Below are 19,910 nucleotides of genomic sequence, written 5' to 3' on the forward strand. Positions count from 1 at the left end.
GGGTCTAACCAGGCTGGTGAGACCCCCACATAGCTCTGGTGAGACCCTACAGAGCCCTGGTTAAAGCAGGGCTTGGTAGGGTCTCACCAGGGCTCTGTGGGGTTTAACCAAGACTAGTGAGACCCCACTGAACCCTACTTTAACCAGGGCTACGTCAGTGCAACAGTTTGAATTTAAAACGTATTTGTGTGAAGTGTGAAGTTAAGTCATGGATTGAACAGAAATATGAACAATTATAAAATAATTTCTTTGTGTTTATTTGATTCCTATTCAAGAGAATTACTTTATATATAGTCAATATAGGCACAGAGGTAAACAAATTTAACATTTTCTAATGGTGGTGTGCCTCGTGATTTTTTTCATGAAAAAAGTGTGCCTTTGCACAAAAAAGGTTGAAAAACACTGCTTTAATCATTAGAAATCCCACAAAAAGTATATTAAAAACAAATAATAAAATATGCATAGAAAAACTAATCATTAGCAATAAAACAATTCAAATAAATATCCACATTAAGACCTGCAGGCTGTAAAGACCTTTGTTCATATATTCGCTTAGTTTCATTTTTTTGATATCTCCCTTTTCATATTGGACCCCCTTCAGACAAGAATACACTATATTGTCAGTTGGTCATAAATGGCTATCATCAGCGTGCACCGACCAGAAAATGTCTGACATGTGCCTGAGCTATTCAAGGTACAGATGGGCTTGTGCAGCAAGACTACATCCTACAGGATTGTTTAGCTAAACAGACAGCATATAAATCAAATCATAATATACTGTAGGTACTATAGGTCTGGCCCTGGACACTGAGGTAGACAAAGTTGGAACTGCTAGAGTCAGTACAGGCAGACTCAAACAGATACCCCATTATTAGCTATTAATAGAAATAATATAATTTCTTTTTTTTTTTACAATAATGTTTTATTAAGAAATAGGTCAATAACAGATGAGAAGATCAGTATTCAGACAGATACAATAAAAGTTGTACAAAACTTCCAAAGCCAATTCATCATTTGGAAAAGAGATATCTATACAAAGTCACGGCAGGTAACACAAATGCATATGAACATACAAAGTAGTGTACATTAGGTAGGTATGGCCCATCTATATAGGCCATTTAAATCAGCAACCATATAGTCAGAACCAAGATAGTAAGAAATAGAAAAGGAGAAAGAAAAAAGGAAAGAATATCGGTCAGTTCGGGTCTATGTGACCGATGAGAGAAAGAAGGTCAGGACGGTGAAAAAAGATCATATATATTATGGGATAACAGCTGAGTTAAACTCCTATGGCTTAGGTACATAATAGGTCAACCAGGATGTCCATAGGTAGGGAAACCTGCCTTGGGATTGGAGTCTATAAGAAATAGCTTTCTCATTTGCATTGGGAGTTCACCCTGGACAGCGTTTCAATCAGTTTAGGCACCATTACCGACTTCCAGTACCCTGCAATCAGCAGTCTAGCTGCAAATAGAAAATGCATCACCACCATCCTAAACTCTAAAGGATAAATTTGAATTCCCACACTGAGAAGTGCGAGTTGAGGGGTCAGAGTGTTAAGGATACCCGTAATTGTTGCTAAACATCTAAAGATTGCTTTCCAATAGCTTCTATTAGACTTACAGTACCAAAAGGTGTGTAACATGCTTCCAACGTGTCCACATTGACGCCAGCACAATGGCGAAGAGTCAGGGAACACCTTGGAGAGCCTGTAGGGAGTCAGATACCAGCGAAGAAGAAGTTCCTGAGAAACTTCCAAGTGGGTGATATATTTAGAGTGAGATGAGTTAGCCTTGATGGCTTGTTTCCATTGGTCAGCAGTAAAGTCAGATTGCAGCTCTGTTTCCCATTTAAGCATAGAAGGCATTTTCCTAAAGTGTGATTGGGCCTGCAAAAGATTATAGAAAGTAGATATGCGGCCAGAGAAATGGTTGTGGTCATGGACCAATCTCCAAATATCCTCTGAGCAGCATACGGCGTGAGGTAGTCCAACAAGTGCTTAATCTGAAAGTATTTATATTTATCGCCAAAAGAGGTCAAAGTATGTACCTGGGTTAGGGATAGGTAGCCTTGGTTACGCCATGATAAAAGATTCAAATTAGGAATCAGTATTTCGTAGGCGGGTAGAGAAGTTTATCAAGGACAATACTAGAATCCTTAGGCGGTGATGCTGTCACTAGAGAAGACCACACCAGTCACAGGGCATGGATAGTAGGGAATAGAGATGAGCTAAAGTCTCTCTTTAGGGAAGTAGCAAACAGTCATCCCGGGAGATCTCCTCCAGGGACCAAGTGGCGCTCCATTACAAACCAGCATTTAGAGGAGTCTGCCATAAGCCAGGATTTCAGTTGGGTCAGCAGAGTCGCTCTGTAGTAATCCTTAATAGGGGTAGGCCCACTCGAACCACCCCCAGTGACCTATGGCGGGACAGGATTCTAGTCTGGATTCTGGGTTTTTTCCCATTCCAAACAAAGGAAGTAAGTGGGAAGTGGCATAGGCAATGTCCGAAAATAGTATAAGATTTTAGGGAGAATTGTCATTTTAAATGCAGCAATTCTGCCCACCCAAGACAGTTAAAATTTTCTTATATCATTCAACATAGTTTTAAGAGAAGTTAAGAAGGGCTCATAGTTTCACTTGTAGAGAGAGGACAGGGGTGGGGTAAATTTTATGCCACGATAAGTAATAAAGCCCGGGGGACCATTTAAATAGAAAAAGTAGCTGCAGTCGTTCTTGGAGCGTATCATCAACACCCACATTTAGGATATAGGACTTGTCCACGTTAACCTTATAATAAGAAACGTCCCCAAATAGAGAGAGTATACTGGTCACTTCAGTTAAGGATTGTTCTGGTTTGGTCAGCGCCAGGATTATATAATCAGCAAACAACCTTATAGTATAGATTGCGTTGCCCAAAGGGATACCTGATATGAGAGGGTTATCCCTGATCGCGGCGGCCAAAGGTTACATCATCATGGCAAATATGGACAGGGATAATGGACACCCCTGCCTTGTCCCATTTGAAATAGCGAAAGGAGCCGATAGCATGTCAGATACGTACACCCGAGCACATGGTTTATGATAGAGTGCCATAATTGCGGCCAAGAACCTCATCCTAGTCCAAATCTCTGCAGGGTCATTTCCATATAGTCCCAATGGATCCGGTCGAACCCCCTCTCCGCATCCAAAGCTAGAAAAAGGGAAGGCATCCGACCGGTCTCCGCATGTCTAATAAGGTTTAGCATCTAGTAGCGCTTCGGAGCCTGTCTGCCCTTTATGAAACCAACTTGATCCGAGTGGATAATAGAAGGGAGAAGATGTAGTAACCGGTTGGCAAGGATCATGGCATAAATCTTAATGTCAGTATTAATTAGTGATATCGGCCTAAAATTTTCCGGTGATGTCAATGTTTTCCCCAGTTTCGCTACAGCAACTATCACTGCTCTTAGCATATCGGGAGGGAGGGAACCAGAGACTGCAGCAGATTCAAAGATATGTAGAAGATGAGGGGTCAGGATATCTCGAAAGGTCTTATAATACTCTGCCAAGAAGCCATCTTCTCCAGGGGTTTTACTAGAAGGCAGAACACTAATCACCTTCTTCTTTATTTCAATTTCCGTAAAAGGAGCTTTTAAAGTCACCTGGTCCTCAAGATCTAATTTAGGTAGTTTAACAGAGTCTAGAAATTCAGCAATCGATGATGAGGAAGGTTGAGTCAAGAGGGAATCGCCACGTAGATTGTAAAGGGTATCATAGTATGAGCCAAAGGCATCCGCTATTTCTCTAGGGTTGCGCAATGGGACGTTAGTTATAGGACGATAAAGCAGAGGTATTTTCGTTTGCTGTTGTTTCCGTTTGAGTTGGGCAGCTAGCAATTTACTTGCTCTATTCCCTTGGTCATCTTGCCTGGCCGGATCACCGACCATAGAGAAGAAGCCGGTCAATTTGCTGGGACCGCGCTTCTTCGTTTTTCTCCCCATAGCAGCGGCCAGAGATCTGGGATCGATTGCTGCCTGTGGGGGTCGGATGCCAGTGCTCAGTCGCCGCTAATGCTGCTGGGTCTGCTCTGTGACTTCAGAGCCTCTCTACTATGCGGCCATCTTCCCCCGCGTCAGGCCACACCCTCCCATCGAAATAATAATTTCAGTAAGGCCCCATTCACACTGAGCGATATTGAGCAACGTGTCGCGCGACATGGCGCAACTTTTTCCTATTGGGCTGTATGCAATCAGGAGCAATATCGCTCGAAAAAAGGGTCATGTAGGAGCGACAAGCTACCAGCGACGAGCTACAAGCGATATTGAGAGGCGAGATGTGAACAGCTCCATTTGAAATGGATTGGAGAAGCTACATAGAGCGTTATCGCGTGGAAATATGAGCGATATCGCTGCAAAAATCGCTCGATAAATCGCTCAGTGTGAATGGGGCCTAACTGTAGTTTCAAAAATTCTATAAGTGCCTTTGCCAATATTCTTCATAATGCAACACTAATAGTGTAAGGGTTTGGTATAGTCTAGTATAGTATGAGCAGAAAGCAATTGATCTCTCACCTATACTGATCACCAATTAGGTATAATTTATTTTAGCAGGGGTTCCCCAAGACCTAAAAAAAAAAAAAAAAGTATTTTCAGGGGTGAACAAGTTTAAGAAAGCCTTATCTAGTATCTTATTTGTGTTGAAAAGCAGTGATGAAAATGCAACAACTGCTATAGTAACTATATTCATTAAACAAAGAAGTAACTGACTGTTAAAAAAAAAAAAAGGAAAATGCATTTGTAAAGGGGCAAATTTAAGCAATGTTCTTAAAGAATACAGGTCATACAATCAAACTGATAACCCAATGCTTAAGAAGTCAGTAGAGAAGAAGAAGAATACAAATTAAAATAACACTTCTATCTTTAGAGGCTATGATCTTCGTCTTCTGTTCTGGAAGCTTTAAAGAAATCAGACTGACCATTAATCCAATCTATGATATAAGCACCAACAAGTTTTAGTCATAAACAACTTAATTTTTCCTAATACATTTTCAAAGAGCATACAACATGTTCTTAAACATTTCTTGTTTTAACAGTGCACTATTCACTGACACCAAAAATTAATGAGCGCATTCAAATTAATACCATGAGGAATTGTTTTGTTATGGTATACCATTAATTCATTAATTTATCTACCGTATATACTCGAGTATAAGCCGTCCCGAATATAAGCCGAGGTACCTAATTTTACCAAAAAAAAACTGGGAAAAAGTATTGACCCGAATATAAGCCGAGGGTGGGAAATGAGGCAGCTACTGGTAGATAGATACCAATAAAATTACATTAATATTTATTTAAAAGAAAAATAACCTAGCTCTGTAAGTGGAAAAATCATTTTTTTTTAGCATATCTGAAAAATTTAATTCACCATGATTACAATGAGCAGCTCAAAATAATTCCTTTAATACAGTAGCATTTGTTCACAAGAATGTTATACTTATACCATAATGAATAAACGTAAAACTTCTTCATAATTGTTTTTACTGGGGAAACAAACAAATCAGAGTAAATACATCAATGTACTATTTGCATATACTTTACATTCTTAAAGTTCCTTCATTAACTTAACAATTACCTCACAATTTACACTTCAACACTTTACAATGCATCATGTGTTAAAGAAGGGGGGTTAGTATTCAGGGTCCTGTCACTGTATCCAATTTCAGCCTGCCCCTATAAGTCTTGAAAGTATTTGGGTAATACCTCTCATGTTCTTTTCAGGAAATAGGGTCCAATTTTCCCTTCTGGTGGTAAAAAACAATAACATTGCGTGCCTTAGTTGCATTTCTCAAAGGAATCAACCACTCCTATTCTGAAGTTATAAGTATAGGTTAATTCTATACTACATCGATTTACAGAGACAAGCACAGCACAAGCTGGAAAATCACAGTAAGCTGAATTTTAGCTTACTAGTGCCGGCAGAAGTGACTTCCCACTTGTGATCTCCTGTTATGTGCTGTAGCGATGTCTGTAGATTTCCCCTTTCCGGCTTCGAAGGACCAAAATTGACGACAAAACCCAAACTTAGGGGTTTCAATAACGTTGACTGTTGAGGCCATATTAAAAAGTAAATGTATTTATTGTCCATGCATGCATGGAGAGCAATACCATACAGAGTACTGGGATCAACATTGCTCTGACAGGCTGGGGTCATTACACAAATTATATGTTTGAGCAGCATGGGAACTTGATTATCTATGTCCTTTTAAGTGTAAATCTTCTTTCTGATGGAATCCGCAGAGGTGACAACCAATGTTGTTTACGGTTGTTCTAAAAGGACATCTGTTGTACACAGGAACCAATTTCCTTGTAAATAAAGTTAGAGGCATTCTCGGGTAGGCATCACATAAGGTAAATGCAGAATGTTAGACAATACATGATTAAAACAAAATATGTTATAAATAATAAATAAATAAATATAAATCTTTATACTCGTATATGGTAATAATGTGAGACATATGCACATTAAATGAAAACTACTGCATGAACTTTTAGCTCCGTTCTGCTATCCTAATTCACAAACTGTTGCTACTAACAATGGACATTGTTTTACATTTACCTGCAGAATTTTTCATTCGATAACTGGCTGCTCCACTCATCTTCAGCATTATTGTATGAACTTATATGTGCTGGCTTTATTACATCTTTATACTCTGCATATGGGCATGATGTGAAACATATGCACATTATATAGAATGTTAATTTTGCATACAGTTGGTATGTTAGAACATGTTGAGAATGAATTATAACATACAGTATATAATAGTCACTAATCAATATTTTGTCAAATATAATACAGTGTTTTTGTGATTTTTTTAATGTATTTTGTATGAAAAAATAAATTCCTTGTAAGTAAAATATTACATATAGCTAATGGCAAACCAAGTTGCAGCTTAAATTGCTCTTAAATTCCCATGAGCATTAGATTTTGTGTGTTATTGATGTATTTGGATATTTATACCCACATTTTTAAAAACAATAAGCTACGTCTCTCACCATATGCCATTTCTAATAGCATTTATAATTACAGGCCAGTTAAATAATGTTGCTCTTTCTTTACAAGCCCAGCTTCTAGTGGAAACTGACACATTTGGCAGTCAAGTCCGGATAAAAGGAAGAGAGACAGAATTTTACCTTTGTATGAATAGAAAAGGAAAGATTGTTGGAAAGGTAAGTCATTTGTTCAGTTACTTTATCAGATATGTAAAAATGGTTTAGCTTGATGGCATACATCATAACGCTAATAATCTGTGGTAACAATTTCTAGGCCATCCTCAAATGAAAGAAGCTAGATTCTTCTGGGCCATAATGCTAAATTTGTACCATGGCCCCATAATAACTTTGTAGTATAATTGTAGAAATTGCCCCCTTTATACACATGGGGTATGTATTTAGTACAGGTATTTATATAGTGCCCACAATTTATGCAGTGCTTTACATACTTCACATTTATAAATGTTTTTCAAATGAGACAACTTTCACCCAGCATTCACATATTTTCTGAACAAATCCAATTAGAAAAACATGTAAATCCTGGTCAAAAGTTCTGTAAATCTTATGTGAAAATATTTATAAATAGACCCCTTAAATGACTCATACAATATAACAAACTTCTAAACATAAAGGAATATGAAAGAAACTTGGTCCCAGAACTACAGACCCAGTGGCAGTTGCTATCGCTTTGGCTTCGACTCTGCTATCTAATAATAATAAATAAATAATTTTTTGCATAAGGCTTTGATATTTGTAAATATTTGACTGACTCTAAAAAAAACTTCAGTATGCTGCTCCAATATTTTGTGTTTAAAAATAATGCATTTCTTGATCATTAAGGGACAAAGGATTCAGCTATTTTGAGACAATTGGGTTATACTGCCACCTTCAGGTGGAATTGGACACTGACAAACCAAAAAAACTGTTGGCCAGCCAGGTATAACCCCTCCCTTTTTCCAAGATATTTTGCTTTAACCAATATAAAGAGTTCAGCTCTTTATGCAACTATCCAGAATTGTGTTTCCTTGGCGATGCCTTGAACACTATACCAAGACCCCACTGGATTGAAGATTGTGGGGCTTTTCTGAAATGTGACCTTGGGGCACTGAGCTCTGCTTACGGTGCTTTACATACATTATTGTACTGTGTTAGTTTGCCGCAGATGCTTTCCAGGTCCACTTTCATGGCACAGCCTCTGGTGTGACCCAGTCTCTGCAGACACACTTTGTAAATATGCCCATGAATGTAGCATAGATGATTTTGAATGTCATCTTTAGGTACTGGCCTCTGCTTTTGGTGCTTTCCAGACTTTTGTGTAATGTCTTAGCTGCAGAGTGCTCTTCAAGTCCAGGACTGTGGTACGCCTCTGAGGACTGTTTTATTATATGTCTGAGCATTGGGAGCTACTACATTACTGGTACTGAACAACACCACCTTTATCCCCTGTTGTATTCAAAACTGGAACAGCCCTCGGCTTCTCCGGTACATTCCTTAACCTGATCTGTATGGACTTGACAAATTCTGATATGTTATTGACTCCTCCAAAACATTTTACTGACCAATTTTCATTTGAAGAAGTTTTTTTTTATTAAGCAGTAGGCTGTCCCCACTGTGGATCAAGCTATATCTTACCATAATAAAAAACTCTGATCATACCTGTTAAGGAGGCACATGTGTATAAGGATCCTGTTGACAAATGTCTTTAAGCCTTTTCTTATTCATTGTTTTTCCTAGCAGGCCCTGCTAGGCAACCCACCATAGCCATGATGTCTATTTGTTAAACCTTAGGGAAATTAACTTGTGCCTACAGCCCTGCAGTATTGCATAATTGAGTTGGTAGATATTGTCTGTCTTATTTCACAAATTTCATCTCCTGTCTGAATATACAGAGAACTCTTTGGTTAAAATGTTGGTCTGTGGAACAGCAATGTAAAAAAAACATTTGCTGCACATGCCTTTTGATGGCAAATGTCTCTTTGGTACATCTTAAGACAACCTCATAAAGAATGTTACTGTTGGCAAAAGTACTCATTTGTTCCAGCAGAAGAAGCCTAAGCCTCAATCTGGGAAGGCTCCCACCTCCTGAAGCCAAGAAGAGTTCCTTTATTTTCTCTCAGGCTTCAACCTCCAAGGCCAAACCCAAACCACGGGACCAGTTCAATCCGCAGACCTTAGGCATCGACACCAGATTCAAAACTTTCAGACAAGTACTCATCAGCAAATAGGAATTCCATCACATTTAAAAGTGCAGGGAACTTGCATTGGGCTTTGTTACAGCTTCCTAGATGAGTAGGAAAAACTCTGTCCATGGGCTATAAGCTAGATTTTTTGTCTTTGCACAAACTAGCAGACGTCAGTGCTGCCCTGGGAGATCTTTTGAGCCATGAGGTTTTTTGCACTGTTCCAAGGGCAGAAAAGTTTCAGATTTTTAATCTGCCCTATTCAGACCTTAATGGCCTGAATGTCTTCACTTGATTCCAAAAATTCTGCATGGATTCCACCAGGTCAGACATAGCCTCCCTCGATCATGGAACATTTCTAGCCTCTGTGGACATCAAGGTTGCATATTTGCTTGTGCAGTACACCACTGTTACCTCCATTTTGCTCAGGGCACACAACACTACCAGTTTGTTGCCTTAACATTAGGTGTCTTTCTGCACCTCAAGTTTCTAACCAAAGTGCTAGCCCCTGTTTTTGTTTTGCTATGCTCCCAGGGCATTCCCATTATGAGATATCTGAATGATTTCCTATTGAGTAGATAGTTGACACAAATTCAGATCCTAAACCTTCAGAAATTAGTACTGGAGCCGACACATCACTTTGAGTATCTGGGCCTCTTCCTAGATTAGGCTCAAGACAGAGTTTCAGTCATGAAAAAAACTTCACTCTTAACTCCCAGACTTAGGGGGTGATTTACTAACCTAAACACATGCACGCACCAGGTGCATGTGATTTTCACACAGCAAAACGTATTTATCAACCAAAAAGTCTCTAAAAGCATATTTCCACTAATGCCATATATGGAAAAATCATGCACATGATGCATATATAATGCTGCTTCACAGTTTAGACAAAAATGGTTAGCTCATGCATTTACATTCCTGCATTCATCAACGCAAGCAACACAACATAGAGCTAATTTACACAACATCACCTTGCAATTCATGCTTGGCTTTGCACAACACACCTGCTGGGTGTGTACACACTACAAAGGTGTTTAGATTCCACCCATAGATCATGCTGGGAGGGAACACACTACAGAGGTGTATACATGTTCGTGGTGTGTTTATAAGGTTAGTAAATCAACCCCTTAGACTCTATAGTTCAGGAGCTGTCCAATTCTCCAATTCTGCATAAGAGCCCTGGGCCTGATGGCAGCCCTCTTTTATGCAATACCCGTCTGCTCCAGATCCCTACAACACAACATGCTGTCATCATAGACATGGACAAATAATTTCAGTCGCTAAACAAACCACTGGCCTGTCAATAAATACAAGCTTATATCTAGCCTGGTGGCTCCAGATCTGGGGAGGAGTCCTAAAAAATTTTTGGGGTGCAGGGAACTTGGTAACCAGAGGAATCTTACCTCTTGATTACCATTTTGGAGCTCTGAATTATTTGATTGTCCCTGCAACACTGGACACCTTGACTGGAGGGCCATCTGAGCAGAATCCTAACAGACAATGGCACAGTAGTGATGTACATCAATTGCTGTGGGAAAATAGGTAGAAAGGATTCTATCCTGGAGAGGTCTATACATTCCAGCCCTGTCCACCATTCACATTACAGGCATTGACATTTGGCAGGCAGACTTCCTCAGCCAGCAGTACCTGGATCCGAGGGAGGAAATGGTCTCTACATCTTAGTGTTTTAGATCCTGTGTTGCAGGTGGTAGATGCTGGATGGGGATTTTCTGCACTTTAAGTTCAACACCATTTTACACAGGTTTTTGCAGAGATCCTCTTGCAGAAGCATTGGAAGCTCTGGTGATTCTGTGGGATCAATACAACCTGGTCTACACCTTTCCACCTTTTAAACTATTAGCTTGTCTACTCTAAAGGATAGAGATGGAGAGCATTCTGGTGATCCTCATAACACGCAATGGGCTCTTCCAACCCGACCAGATCTCCTATCTCAAGGACAGATTTACCACCCTTCTTATGGTCACTGGCTCTGGTATTGAGAGACAGGAGTCTCTCTAATTTGGTAATTCACACGCAGAGTTAAAAGCTAGGACGTCTACCTCCCACAAGATCTACCATCACGCATGGAGCCTACATCTGTGCAAGAAAAGAAAGTTTCACCCCAGTAAATTTTCTGTGGGAAAAATCCTAAACTTTCTGCAAGCAGGTCTGGATTAGCATTTGGAATTGAGTGCCATCAAGGGGTATGTCTCTTTTTCCAAAGTCCCACTTATTGATTAAGATATTTGTACAGGGTGTCTTTCATGTAGCCCCTTCTGTATAACCACTTGTGACTCCATGGGATTTAAATTTGGTTTTGTCAGCTCTTCTAAAACTGCCCTTTCAGGGATATTCCCTGTGTCATTCTCACTGACAAATGTTCCTATAACCTCCAGTGAGGAATTTATCTGAGCTGGCAGACTTGTTCTGTAAAGAACCTTATTTAAGGTCAAAGAAGGACAAGGTCATATTTAGTCCTACAGCTTACTTCCTGGCTAGGAAGGTTTTGGCCTTTCACCTCAACAAAGACATTGTTTTTCTGTCTCTTTGTCTGGTTCCAGTACGTCAGAAGGAAAGGTTCCTTTCACTGCTTGGATGTAGTTCGTGCTGTTTACCTCTCAGCCACTGCTTCTATTAGAAGACTGACTCTCTTTGTCATTTTTGATGATCGCTGTAAGGGGGAACCAGCTTTCCCCATTTCTCAGTTGCTCAGACAGAGTCTAATAGCTGTAAAGTGACACTAAACTCAGGAGTTAAATCTTAAAAATGCGTTCAAGTACCTTAACTATTAACAAAAATGTAGCTTGTTTGTGTAACACTCGGCTATGAATAATCAAATCATTTCTGAATTTATGCTGACATTGTCCTTTCTTCTACTTTTGTTACCCATGGTCCCTGTGTGTGTTTTAAAGTAGCACAGCTACTGGGTGATCAATGTACATTGCAAGGATTTTAACAAAACTTTATTGCAGATTCTTACCTTCTGTTCTGAAGAAATCTATGTTTGTTTTACCATGTACTTTAAAGACTGATTCGTAAATTGGAGGGTCTGGATCATTATAACCCACCTAGGGTTAACTCAGTGTTCCAATAACAAAAGTTACAGTGTCTGCATCCCTTTAGATTCAGTTAACTCTTAAGGTGTAATTCACCAATAATTAAATTTCTATTGGAGGGGATGCCTAAATTTTACTTCCATCTTACTGCAGACTTCTATGAAATTCCGTGAGCCAATCACATGCGCAGGAAATTACATTTCTGAGGGCATTTCAAACACCTCCAGGTTGCCATTACTTTGACTTTTCAGAACAGTTTATGAACATTACAGCGGCTTCAGATTAAGGGTGGGTTCACACCAGATGTATTGGTGCTGCGCTGGCCATTTTTTACAGTGCAGCCTTAATTTAAAACAATGCAAAATGACTTGTCACACATGGGCTCAGTTCACACCAGCGCAATACACGGGCCTTGAGGTGTTGTGCGCTGAAAAAAGTACTGCATGCAGTACTTTCTTCAGCGCAGCAAGAAGCGATGCGGTACAACAGCTTCACACCCCGCTGTGACATTTCAATAGGCTTCTAAAAAAAAAAGCAAACAGTGAAATGTGCCGGGATTGGCGCATCAGCACTGTGACGGGCAGCTGCTGTGTAATGCAGCACAGTGGCTGGTGTGATTGGGCCCATAAATAGTAAGGTAACTTTTAAAACCATTAAATTACAAAATGGCTTGTGTAGCAACTTTAAATGCTGTATTAATTACATTTTTTAATGAAAGTGGAGTTATCCTTTAAGGCAGTTCTTTGAAGTACAGGCTGCCCCAGTTTTTACTGTCTTATTATTTGGGCTTGTTAGTGTTTCATTGCTTTTACCCATCCCTCATTTGAGCTACTTTTGGATGACCTAATTGTCTCAGAATAACTGAATCCTGTGTCCCTTAAAAGAGAACTATGGGGTCAGGGCTTTTCCCCATATTTCTCCTACGGGTAACGGGAGGACACAAACTAGCGTCTTCCTGTCACCCAAAGCTTATATATATATATATATACATGTATGCCTCTTTAGTGATCCCTGACTACCAATGCAGAACACTACTGTGAAGCACATTGACACATTTCATGGCACGATTGATTTCCTTGAATATTTACATTATATCCTTACCTAACTGGCAGCTGATAGTAGGTGCACACTTAAGCATTAAAGAACCTGAATTTGAATCCAATACATTATGTTGATTTCACTGACACTGCAAGTAATGTCTCTTGGTGACTAAAAGCCCCATCAATTGCATTACTGAATTACTGTATTATTAAAATGTAAATGCATTTTTTAGCAGGGGTGTAATTAAGAAATTTTGTTGACAAGATTGTTTTGGGTGGAAGGGATAAAAAAAAAAGCTTCAGGGTACAATGTAAACCATATAGCGCATATAGAGAGCAAGGAGTACTTGTGTATTTCCTGCCTCTTGTATATCAAGTCACTTTGCATATCAAGTCACTTTGCAATAATTTCAAACCCCTTTAACGCTATAGTAAATCATTACATAGTTACATAGTATTTGGGGTTGAATAAAGACATATGTCCATCAAGTCCAACCCATATAGGTCCACGCATCATCTCAAATCATGCTAATGAAGGTAGCTACGTAATTTGAAAAATTAAGTGTGCCCCATTGAAATTGATAGCTTTCTCAATATATTTGAACATGCAAACATTAGATCCTAATTTAAACAGTGCCTAAGATAAAGGTAATATACTTTCATAAAACACAATTAAAACTCAAAACTTTAATTATTTTTTAAATAAAATTATAGATGGAGAATGTAAGTACACCCTTGGTCTTAGAAGGTGATATTGCAGACTTATTGTAAGTGTTTTGCACAACTTCTCTCCAATTTTTTGTATGGACTTTCTGAAGTTTTTGACGACTCATCCTTGCAAAATCCTTGAGCCATTCCTTTGTGGATTTTCTAGTGTGCTTTAGATCATTAATATGGTAACAGATTAATATTTTACCATCGTGCTTCACAGTTGGTATGAGGCTCTTCCCCTGACATGCTGTAATTAGTTTGCGCCACATGTATTTCAAGTAGAATCCCCATTCTTTCCTATGGGTCTGTTTGACATTTATGCACTGCAGTTTTGTGTGAAAGGCAAACTATATGGCCCATACACCCCAACGCATGTGCATTACCATGCACACGGAACACTGTGAATCCAGCCTAAAGTAATTTTTCTTTAACTAATCATCTTTTGTTATTATTGTGATATAATGGTTTACAGCATGAAAACATATGTGTGAGTGTGTTCAAGATTGGAACATGGATGTGAGTATCAACCAGCCAGCTGTTCAAATGGGTTATGACAGTCAACCTACTCTCCCCATATTTAGAGGGATATCTTCTGGCATCTGGCATCTAAGGTCTAAATCACCTAAAATACAAAAGAGCCATGTTGGGTTGCATATGGCTTCTTTCCCTTGTTTATTCGTCAGCATTGCATTAAGCTCAAACAAAACAACTGTGAGAAAAATAGGTCAGCTTAGACCTGCAGACAGTTGTTTGAGCTCAAGCTCAAACAACTGTGAGAAAAATAGGTCAGCTTAGACCTGCAGACATGCTCCAACACAGCCTGCATGGAGTTTCACTGTCTAACATATACTGCCCATCTCAAGGAAATACACATTATGCCTCAGGTTGGGGTAAATAGTGCTAGACAGACCTATCACTGCTACCAGCTTATCTTTTAAAATGTTGTAACCTAGGCGGAAGGTAAAACTCCATCCATGACTCTTTCCTGGACTGAAAGAGGCTATTTGTCACAAACCCACCTCCTCTGTTTGAGTCCACGGGATTCAACACCAGCCCCCAAACATTAGTCTCTAGAGAGGGCATCTGCATTTTTCCTATTACAACCAGCCCAGAGTTCCACTCATTTACTAGAAGGAACGGGAGCTTCTTGTACCCCAAGGGCATTCAGGCATACTGCCACAAACCCTACAGAGTTGCAAAGGCCTTTTTTTCTTTTGCTTCTGTCAGGGGGACCTGCCAATATCTCCCAGTGAGCTCAAGGGCGGTGAAGGGTCAAACTTTTATACTTCAGTTTCTGGAAGCCGTTACAAAATCTTAAGCTTGGGAGCGAAAAATATAGGGCTACACCATTCACTTTTAAACTCTTCTATAACTTCAAGGTCTAACACTGTCTGTATCTCCTCTGCCACTGACTGCCTATGGGCTTCCAGAATTTTATAAGGCCTAAGACAGTCACAAACCTAGGGGTCTGTGACATTATCATGCTTATTTATGCAAGTACAGTTACGGTAGGAGTAAGGGTAAGAGACAGGGACTCTGCTACTTTATCATCATTTATGCCTCCTCCTGTCAGCACGGGCTTGTCAGACAAGGGTAAGAGTCTTTCTTTGCTTCCAGTCCTTAATCAGGTTTACATTATATATTTGTTCTTTTTTCAATTTGTCTGGCTGGTACACCTTGAAGTTCAACTCTCCTACAAGTTCCACTATTTCATAAAGTTACTGACACTTTGCCAAAAAGGCACTTTCCACTGTGGAAACTAAGACCAGCACTCGATCCCCTGGGTTTATATTCTATACACCTGACTTCGGGCCTCTTAAACTTGTTGCATATGTTCCCTAACTATGGGGTTCATGCAGGGCCTGTAATGGATCCCCCCAACTGCGCATGCACCAGGCGCGCGTTCCCGCACCATTCGGGAACGCGCCATGCCGCGCATGCGCATAAGTGGTAGATTACCAGCACGGAAATGCGCCATAGCGGCACATAGGAAGTGACATCACTTCGCCTATATAAGCTCAGCGACAGCACCACCATGTTGTTGGATTATCATCAGCTATTCCTTGTTCCTGTGAATTCGTGAAAACTTGCTTTGATTCTTGTGACCCGGACTTCCCTGACTAACCTTGATTTCTGCCTGCCTCGACCTTGGAACTGTTATTTGACAAGCTGGATTCCCGGCTTGGATTTGACCTCGGCTCGTCTCATCGGATTACGGCTTGCACGGTGCTCAACACCACTGGCACTCCTGCCACTTGTTGTCCCTCTAGCCTCTGTTCCCATAATCAGAGTCTCCCAGGACACAAGGTGCAAGGGAAGCCTCCTCTCACATCCGGTCTCCCATAAGGTACGTAACAGGGCCACTGGTGGGCCCTGGGTAAAAGATAGAATAGTGGGCCCCCACTGCCTGATGTCCCAATCAGATGGTCTCAGGAGGGGTGCAGAGGGTATTAGAAGAGCGTTTTTTTCCTGGGCAGGCTCAATAGCAGTATTACAGCAAGCAAATCAACATTGACATTTTTACTAAGCTATTACATAGTTCTGCCACTGAATCCAAGCTGTAGAGGAACTACAAATCCCAGCAATAAATTATACAGCAATGCAGAATAATATATTGCTACATAAGCTGTGCTGCCGCTCTGCTCCGGGTGCCGGCCTGATGTCTTGGGCAGAGGGTCTCAGGAGGGTTGCAGAGGATCTGAGGCGGGGTGCAGAAAGTTTCAAGAGGGGTGCGGAAGGTCTCAGGAGGGATGTGGAAGGTCTCAGGAGGGATGTGGAAGATCTCAGGAGGGGTGCAGAAGGTCTCAGAAGGAGCTGTAGAGGAACTACAAATCCCAGCAATAAATTATACAGCAATGCAGCATAATATATTGCTACATACGCTGTGCTGCCGCTCTGCTCCTGGGTGCCGGCCTGATGTCTCGGGCAGAAGGTCTCGAGAGGGTTCAAAACATCTCCAGAGTGGTGCAGAAGGTCTCAGGATTGATTCAGAAGGTCGTGGAGGGTCAGAGGAGGGTTGCGGAAGGTATCAGGAGGGGTGTGGAGGGCCTCAGGAGGGTGAGATGTACGGGCCGGTGGAAGTGCTGCAAACAGGCACCGAGTGGTTCAGCAGAAGGCTGCTGCAAGGTCCCCAGCAAGTCTGGGACTAAAAGCAGCTCCTTCAGTTGGAAAAATGTAAGTGCGGGTATCAGTTTTTGGTATCAGGTCCTTTTCACGAGTAGGCATACTCATGAAAATGCCCAGTATTGGCACTGATACCGATACTGGTATTGGTGTATCCCTACAAGTTACTATTCCTTACATTGCTAGGCAATGTAAGGAATAGTAACTTGTTTTGTTATATAAAATAAATGATTGCTTAGCCTCATTGCCATATTCTTCACTTCAGGACTTGCTGGTTTCTCATTGTTTACCTTCACATTTCCACATGCTTTTACGAGAGGTAGCAGGATCAATGCGCGTATCCTCTCCCAAATGTAGGAGTCAGCTTCAAATGTAGAGCTTGCAGAGATGGAGGCCACATGCCAAAGTGCGTTTAAGGGCTTTTTGCCTAATGTCATTGAGTGCTTATGCAAGGGAAAGACAAATGATTCACTTAGGTGGGGAGAAAGGGTGTGGCCAGTGTTTAAACGTCCAAAACAAACAAACAGACAGTGCCTTGTCCTCTTGTAATACAGTTTATTAATCAATGAACATACGAGCTGACATAAAATACTACTCACATGGTACTGAATGAATAGTACAAGGCAGGCCCCACACAAAGCTGCCTTGCTATCTAATGCATTTCGGGAAATATACCCCCTTTCCTCAGAGCTAGCAAATGTAAAATGAAATACAAATATATAGACTGGGTGAGCACCATGTGACCCCAAACCAAACCCACTTAATCGGATGCAGCTGATCACCATCTCCTCATTAGTGGGAAATGCACAGAGTATGGTAGCAGTAGAAAGTGCTGGTGTAATACAGTGTAGGGATAGTTAGATGAATGGTTAACTGGATAGTGTACTGATCACTCATCCACTGTTCGATATACAAGTAAAACCGCATGACATCAGACAACATATTCAAATCCCACAGAAGACGCATGGAAACCATAAAGTCGGCAATCATTAAAACAATTAATGCCCCATGATCACTTGTTACAGCAAGAGAATACATCCGACCAACATGGTCCTGATCGTTATGGTACATGTTATCCATCCCATACATTTTAGTACATCACATCAATTACATTAATATGTCCAACAAGGTTGTACATGTATATATTTTTAAAAAACAGCGATAAAAATCAAGCAGGAAAAAAAGGGGAAAAACACAATTACCCATATACATATCGCTATTTAACCAATACTGTATATGTATCTTTTTTTTAAAAAGGATATTTAATTAAAATTAATTGAAAAAAGGATATTTGAAGAAAAAAGTATGCAAATTAGAAATACCAATAATAACATTAATATTGTTTATCGGAGAGAGTAACTCAATCAACTGTCATAAATATAATAACCGTTCAAGCACTTTTGACCATTTTGAGAAAATATGGTCATTGATATCTGGTGAGTGCAATGATTTGTTGACAGTCACTGGGGAGAGTGGAGCACCGATTTCTTCACTGGAAGTAATTGTGGAGTGGATGGACACATTTACACAATTATTGGAGTTTGTGTGGACTTTTTGTCACGGATTGTGTATTATTTCTGTTGCACGATTTGATATTTTCATATGAATTTATATGTGTCACTAGAGGATATATTCACTATTTGTCAGTGTTTGCTATTATTAGGTTTGAATAGCGTGGTGCATATTTTATATATAGACCCAGGACTGTGACCAACTTATCTTATAAAACACCACAACCTAAGTGGCAGGTAAACTCCATCCATGACTCTTTCCTGGACTGAAAGGACCTGTTTGTCACAGAAAGTATTATAACTGAGTTAGTTTATCCCATGCAGTTTATCCCATTGAATGCACAGTAGAAGTCAGAGTTCTTGCCAATACTCTGCAGAAATATTAGGGATATTCCTATGCCACTGATCCCTATGTCAGGTCAGCTTGAAGGACCTACCCTGCTTAAGGACAGCATACAAACTGGAAACAAATTGGAAGTAAATGGGCTGGGGTAAGGCCTTCTCCAATGTAAAGGGTTGATATTCATGTAATCCCACTTAGGCCACAGCCGCGTGTCTAATTTGGAGATATTTATCGGGATGCTTGGTGAAGATTCTTGCCAAGCATCAGACACTCCTAATTAGTACAGCTGGTACACATACTTCAGCCTGACTGGGGCCTACTAGGAGAAGCCAGGAAATATGGAGGCTCTAGATTGCACCAAAAAAGATTGTTAGGAGAAGCTATTTTGGGTTGTACATTGACCCCAAAAAAGTCATTATTGGAAATCTTTAACAACATGAAAACATGAAAGTGCCAGTATTGGTATGGAGTGTCTATGAATAAGAAACCATCGCTGCTTCTGTGGCTGCAATATTTAGCTGTAGGAATAACCACCAATTTACGTAAACTGGAGTGGCATTGTAATATGCTTGTAGATCTGGTAATGCCATACCACCCTGAGGTGTGAAAAAGGAAAACCTAGTGGCTTGGGGTCAGGGCCGGTGCTAGGATTCTAGGCAAGGTAGACAAGGTGCATTTTTGCGCCACCCCCCCTCCCCCGACCCACACCCCCTGTAAAAACAGGGCATTTTGACAAGTACTTGTAGGTGCTTGACAAAATTCACCGATGTTTGCGCTATGTTTGTTTTTTTTCACTTACCTTCGGCGCGGGAGAGAAGCGGCGAGTCAGCGCTGGTCCGGTGGGAGGAGCTCCAGGTGGGTTCCTAATTTAGCTGGTCGGCGACTGCCTGAGGTGCCGCGCGTGTCGGGATCCTC

At 40.5% G+C, this 19,910-nt stretch overlaps 1 protein-coding gene across 1 annotated transcript in view; it reads left to right on the forward strand.

Annotated features, from left to right (window-relative positions):
* Positions 1 to 19,910, forward strand: part of FGF18 (fibroblast growth factor 18) — a 239,921-nt gene that overhangs the window by 190,254 nt on the left and 29,757 nt on the right. The window contains exon 3 of the mRNA XM_018563704.1: positions 7,099 to 7,205. Coding sequence (XP_018419206.1) covers positions 7,099 to 7,205 — 107 coding nt within the window. The remainder of the gene's footprint in view (positions 1 to 7,098; positions 7,206 to 19,910) is intronic.

Source organism: Nanorana parkeri, unplaced genomic scaffold (genome assembly GCF_000935625.1).
Source record: "Nanorana parkeri isolate BGI_ZX_2015 unplaced genomic scaffold, ASM93562v1 scaffold687, whole genome shotgun sequence".
NCBI lineage: Eukaryota > Metazoa > Chordata > Amphibia > Anura > Dicroglossidae > Nanorana > Nanorana parkeri.